The 7,500-nt window shown below is 41.7% G+C and overlaps 1 protein-coding gene across 1 annotated transcript in view; it reads right to left on the bottom strand.

Moving 5' to 3' along the window:
* LOC122332932 (arf-GAP with Rho-GAP domain, ANK repeat and PH domain-containing protein 1) overlaps nt 1-7,500 on the bottom strand; it is a 56,670-nt gene that overhangs the window by 35,927 nt on the left and 13,243 nt on the right. The window contains 5 exon segments of the mRNA XM_043230408.1: nt 1-30; nt 763-927; nt 1,106-1,212; nt 1,284-1,366; nt 4,416-4,525. The exon segment at nt 1-30 is cut by the window's left edge and continues 40 nt beyond it. Coding sequence (XP_043086343.1) covers nt 1-30; nt 763-927; nt 1,106-1,212; nt 1,284-1,366; nt 4,416-4,525 — 495 coding nt within the window.

The following is a 7,500-nucleotide window of genomic DNA, read 5'->3' as shown; positions in this document are numbered from 1 at the left end:
TTGACCCAGCGACGCTGGTAGATCAGAGACCTGGACACACACACACACACACACACACACACACACACACACACACACACACACACACACACACACACACACACACACACACACACACACACACACACACAGACAGACAGACAGACAGACACACAGACAGACACACACACACACACACACACACACACACACACAGACAGACACACAAAATAACACTTCAGCTTCAGTAGATAACACTCCATCAATAAAACACACACAGGTTAAAATAACACTTCAGCTTCAGTAGATAATCTCCATCAATAAAATCTGCAATTATTCAAATCAAGTTTATTTCTATAGCGCTTTATGCAATAGAGTTCACTTTGCACTCGTAAACGGTGTTGCAAAATTGTTGAGTAAAGGTTAAAAGTTTTTTTTCAGCTGCTGACACACATTTTCAACACGTTGCGTTACTGTTGTGTTTTATAAAACTGAAATTCATCCAAAAGAACCAGTTCAGAAACGAAAGCCTGAAATGTGTCTCTGGAGCACAGATATATTTGTAGAAATAGACAATACTCTGTATGAGATAAAATATATCAACACCGATTAGTAACATGCATTGATAAGAACTTCGAATAGTGGCATGTCAGGCAAATATGTTCTATCCTAACAAACCAGACACCAATAGAAAGATTATTTGATGATGCATAAATCACTTTGTGACTGGTCTTGTGCTCCGGGGTCACATATGCTGAAATGTTCACACACACACACACACACCCCTGAGGAGGGTTCTTGTCTAGCCAGCCCATCTTAATAACAGTGACGCTGGTGGAGGCGGGGTCATCCCGAGGGGGCGGGGCATTGACGTGGCCTGAGATTGGCAGGTAGATGCTGTTCTGAGAACCGGAGATCGAACCGAAGTCTTCGGTCCATGAACCCCGTGAGAGAGAGAGAGAGAGAGATGAGATCAGCTCAAGAGGGAAGTCTTACTTCATCACATTGCAACACATGAATTTCTCCTATTGCCAAATCAACGTCAACGAACTAAATTTAACCGTACAGTTATGACTCAGGAATGTACACACTTGCACAACGCAGCAGGGAAACAAAAGCGACTCACTTGACGGACACCGACTCGTAACAGCTGGTGTCATCGTCCAGGAGCTCGTCATCGCTGCATATGCTGCTGTAACGGGGTTTCGTCGCCTTGGGAACCATCAAGGACATCTAGTGGAGGAAGCGGCTGTCAATCACACAGCGTCTGACGCGATTGGACAATTCTGGGAAGTGAAACGCACCTTGCTGGCCATGTCTATGAGTTTAGTGTCTCTGCTGGGCTCGCACTCGTCATAGTCATCTGAACTTTCATCCGACTCGAACTCTACACGGAAGAGAGCCAAATGAGAAATCCCACAATGCAATGTTAAAACAAAATGCAGCTTTATTTCCCTAAAAACGCAGAGGCACAGCTAGCCAATCGGGAGCAATTCTGACAAGATGGATTCTTTAAAGCGGTTTCTTCTATTGTACGTGTAATACGTGATGATAAAAAGGAATTTTAATAAATAATAAAGAAACTGCAGCTGATGGTAAACAGATTGGTTTGGTGTGAGCCAGCGCTGATGAGATCTGAAACACTGCTGAAGAACAAACAGAGCAACACACACACACACACACACACACACACACACACACACACACACACACACACACACACACAGAATCAGGCGCACACACACACACACACACACACACACACACACACACACAGAATCAGGCACACACACACACACACACACACACACACACACACACACACACACACACACACACACTCACACACACACACACACACACAGAATCTTGCGCACACACACACACACACACACACACACAGAATCAGGCACACACTCACACACGCACACACACACACACTCATGTATGCACACACACACAGTCAGAGAATCTCACACACACACACTTGTGTACACACACACACACTCATACTCTCATGTGAACTCACTCACAATCAGACACATGCACACACAATCACACACACACACTCACGCAGGCACACTGACGTATGCACACACAATCACACACACACACTCACGCACACACAATCAAACTCATGCTTGCACACTCACACACACACTCTCATGTGAACTCACAGCCAGACACACACATGCACACACACTCACAGTCACACACACACACACACAGTCACAGAGAATCTCACACACTCTCATGCGCACACACACACACACACTCTCTTTGCAGGCACACTCACAATCACACACACACACAGTCACAGAGAATCTCACACACACACACACACACACACGTGTATGCACTCGCACTCACAATCAGACACACACAAATCACACACACTCATACACGCACGCTCACAGTCTCACACACACACACACACACACACACACACACGCTCACAGTCTCACACACACACACACACACACACACACACACACACACACACAGGTGATCTATCATCAGGTCAGTGTTACAGTCGGCGGGCGTCCAGCTGAGACACAGGACCCAGACCAAAGTGAAAGTGTCCAAATCAAAACCGCTCAGAAGAGTTGTCTAAGAGCTACTACAGATCATAAAAAGCTGGTCTGACGAGATCTGCGTCTCCGGCTGAGGCGGTTCACACACACACACACACACACACACACACACACACACACACACACACACACACACACACACACACACACACACACACACACACACACACAGAAACTCAACACTAGAAGACGGCGTCAAGAACAATGATAAAATACTAAAGAATGCAATTCTGGTTCCGATTCCACATAATCGTTCTGGTTCCTCACTGAACAGATTACAGCGACGAGGCCGTTTCTAAGGTGTTGTGGGTGGTTGCTAGGTTCAGACGTCTCTGTGCGTCTTAAAGGTGTTTAAGTGAGAACGGTGATTAAAACTCGGCCGGACGCTTGAGAACTGTGCCGGAGCGGATGAAGACGACACTTCAGATATCTCTTTGGCAGGTGAAATACAGAATATTACTCACAGTTGCATTTTTATTCAACATTAAAAGAATAGTATCCACTGCAACAATCAACGGTGTTAGTCTCTCGTGTTAACTCATGGACCTTACCATACAGCGTTCTTTCATTTGCACTCTAATCTAGAAACACTTGGTTTACTTTGAGTATTTTTAAAATAAATTAGTGCACCAATTAGTAAAAAGATGGTTAGAAGGACTTTTTACACAAAAAATATATATATTGGGATTAAAAAAAACATATACTGTGTCGAAAGCTTCATTGACGATTGATTCTTGATGAGTTTATTCTGTCTCGTAGCAGTTTAATGAATAGTTTTCAGTCACATGACCGGTTAAAAGACATCCACAGAACGTGGCAGCCGCAAATATTCAGATCACCTCACAAAACAATAAAACAAAGATAGCCCCGCAGCAATATTTCAGTCATTAACCAGAGCAAACAAAACACTGTAGAACCACTTTGATATAATATTAAAATATGAGACCGTAATTCGTTTACTGAACGGTTTTCTATGGAAAAGCACTGTTCTGTGGCGCCTCACGTTACGTTTATATTCTGTCTGCTTGTACAAAATACACATCAACACTAAGGTGAACCTCACCTCTTAATATCTGGTTTTACTAACTTCGTTTTGCCCTCCAGGGGGCGCTCCTATAAGAGCGACGTCACCTAAAAACTATTAAGAAGAGTATAAATAATTACATAATTGCCAAGCAGGTGTTTTTCCCCTCACACATTTTACTTTTCAAATCAAGTTTTTGTTCCAATTTAATTCCCAATGCAATGCAGAACATAGAACCATTATTAGCAAAACGAATAGAAATACACCACGCTATGCGGCTAATATACAGTAACAAAGTATAGTTCCACGAAACTGAAGAGGAACCAAATAAATGATAAAATGTACATTTATTAGCCAAACGAACAAGCTTATATATGACTGATAGCACAGGTACTATTTAAACTGAGCTGAGCTGGACAGAGATGTCTCTGAATTCAATAATGAAAAGCTTCATCTCCTAGTTAACGCCGTTCAGTGGGTTATTAAAAAGTGCTATATCAATAAAGGTGACACGGTTTGAAAGAAATAAAAATCAGCGAACACTGCAGAGCCAAATAAACAAGAAATAAACTCCCCGCATCAAGACCATTAACACAATTAACACATTCATATATATTTCCCACGTTCTAAAATAAATACGTTTGCACGCGTCATATAAAAAGTGTTACCGTCACACCCGTATTTTAAAGAAAGCATGACAAGTAAGTACAAAAAGCAGAGCAGAAGGTTTTCCAAACTGAACTAAAGGATTCTTCCTATATAAAGGTCGTCTTTAAAGCGATATAACCGGTTCTGCGGCTTCCCCGCGGTGTACTCACGGCCTCGGCCCGGCGGGACGTCTGTCCTCTGGCTCTCGTTCGGAGGTCTGATGATCCGAGGAGGGACTTCTGGGACTCGCTCCGTGTCTGCCGGCTCATCTGCAGGAGCGCTGGAGGAGCAGACAAGGGACGAGACTCGTTACTCAGAGCCGAGTGAAGCTCTTCACGCTAGCGGCAGACGGCAGATAGAGATCGAGCTTCACTCCTCACACACACACACACACACACACACACACACACACAGAGACACACAGACACACACACACACACACACACACACACACACACACACACACACACACACACACACACACACACACACACACACACACACACACACACACACACACACACACACACACACACACAGATACACAGATACACAGATACACACACACACACACACACACCATCTCTCCACTTACATCACATTATAGACTGTTTTTATCCATTTGACCATTTTGTGTTAAAATATCTTGTATATTACATCATAGGGCACATCCATGTTAACTATAGGATTAAGAAAAAAATGTACATCTCTTTTTGCAGCATTGATTAAAAATGCAATAAAAATTGTTAAATATATTTACAATGTAAAATATCTGTTTTCTATACAAATACCTGTTAAACTGTAATTTGTTTGTGTGTTTGAAGCAGAATTTTCTGCGTCATTACACGGGATCCTTCACCAATCATTCTCAAAAGACTTTTCTGATTATAATCAATAATGAAAACAGATAAATAGAAAATTCAAAAGAACAGCATTTTTTGGCATTCACAGATAAATAGAAAATTCAAAAGAACAGCATTTACTTGAAATAGAATTTGATTATTATGTTGTATAAACATAATATGTAAGAATATATATATATATATATATATATATATATATATATATATATATATATATATATATATATTTATTTATATATATATATATATATATATATATATATATATATATATATATATATATAATTTATTTATTTATTTATTTATTTAGGAGAACACAAAAACAAAAACTCAAAAAAATTATATATATATATTTATATATATAATAATAATAATAATAATATAATAAAATATAATAATATATATATTATTTATTTTTCTTCTTTTAATGCTAATGTATCACAACTTCAACAAAAAAGTGTGACACTGAAAACAGGAGCAATAATGCTGAGAATTTATCTTTGATTAGAGAAACAAAATCCCATTTTAATTATTTGACAACTGCACTGTATTTTTGATGCGGTCTTGGTCAATAAACCGCTAGTGTACGAGTCTGATCATCAACACGAGTCTTACTGCAGCCGTAAAAGCTCTCTGACGTTCAGCCTACATCTACACCGAATACAGGAACTCAGAGGTTTATTTCAGAATCCGAGCAGAGTTTGTTGAGCATTTATCAGACTGGAAACACGTTTCCTGATGTGTGTTAAAGATCAGGCCCGTGTGGACGGTGAACAATACTGCTTCCTGTGACCAGAGGAACAACTGACCGGCGCTTCTACAAAACATCTGCTAAACACTCAATAATGAATGAAGCCGTAGTGACTTCAGGCGCATTTCTATCAGAAACACTGTGGGGAAAAAAAACAAAAAAGATAGGAGGAAAATCCAGAGACGTTTGTTAAAGAATATCTGAATAACCAAAAAGAAGCAATAAACGAGTCATTCAGACGGATTCATTCTTCTCTTCTGCTTTCACATCCTCAATTTAACAATTTCATTCATCATCAAAAAATGTTGTTGCTCGTTTTCTTTTTTAATTATGACTGCATTTCTGCATTCGGGTCGACTTTAAACGTGCATTCAATTATTTTGCGCGCGAACAAATCTCGAAGACGGCGGCAACAGACCCGCAAAGCGCCGACAAAACCAGCTTCCGTGCGAAAACGAGGTAAACGCAGCAGCTTCCACGCGAAAATCCATTTATAGAGACGAGAGTCGCTGTGAAAACAGAAACGCCGCTTTCTGACCGAGCCCCTGACGTCCTCAAGATCTCACTTCATCTCGCACACGTCAAATACTTCAAACGGTGGAAACAGAAGATCAATTATTCCATCTAGTGCACCTTAAGAGTCAAAATTAAGAGTCTGTGTTTCTTAACGGACTCGAGCCTCTTTTTATTTACATTCACACCCAAACTAATCAGAATAGAATAATAAAGACGGCAGCGGGAGAACTATCCGTTCGTATCGTCACGTGACCAATCCTTACATCCCTAATACTGGAAACCTTTTGAGTGTTTTATCTCTAACCCATGAAGAAGCTACCGTTTCTGTCGCTCTTTGAACTAGCCGTTTGTCTCTCTTTCTGACGGCACCCATTCACATCCATTGATTCAGGGACAGATTTCTCCAGAAACGATGACGCTCTTCTTCTTCTGCGCTTCGGAGGAACTAAGGAGGAGCACAACTGTTCCTGGAATAATCACAAAAGACAAAAGCGCACCCATCTGCGCAACGGTAAAACTTTTCATACAGCATACAGACAGAGGTTTTGTTCTGACGCTCAGCACAGTTATATTAACAAGCACTTCTCTAACGCCCCGGCAGACAGAAACGAGCCGAGCGGTCAGCTGCGGCCACACGCCAAACACCCGGAAGCACCAACACCGACATCTTCGGCCAACTGAATGAGCGACGGCTTTGGTGAAGCGGTAGAAGATGCACGTTTACGGCTCAAAACAAAAGATAACAAACGTGCGAAGGCGAGAGAAAGGAACGACGTGAAACCACCAGAAAGATGAAGCTGCGGTTTACAGTGCAGCGGCTTCTAAACACAGCTGTGACGCCGTCGGAAACGAACGAAAACGTAAAAAAAAACACGGCCGGTCAACACCGCAGCGAGATCACCGTCTGACTGCAGCCTGCGTCCTCGACGGGAAACATTAGAGAAGACAGGCGTCCAAAAACGAGCTTTAAAACCACGCAGAACAGACACGGAGCACACAAGGAAAGAGAACAACAAACATTCACTTCCACATTGAACTTACGTGCTCCAACGCACCAAATAAGGCCACGGCAGAGCGGGTAAAAGCCCGTTATACGCCGCTAAACGAGTCCGACGAGAGAACGCT

This window comes from Puntigrus tetrazona, unplaced genomic scaffold, assembly GCF_018831695.1.
Source record: "Puntigrus tetrazona isolate hp1 unplaced genomic scaffold, ASM1883169v1 S000000150, whole genome shotgun sequence".
NCBI lineage: Eukaryota > Metazoa > Chordata > Actinopteri > Cypriniformes > Cyprinidae > Puntigrus > Puntigrus tetrazona.
Note: the sequence above shows the minus strand (reverse complement) of the source record. Positions and strands in the feature narration are given on the sequence as shown.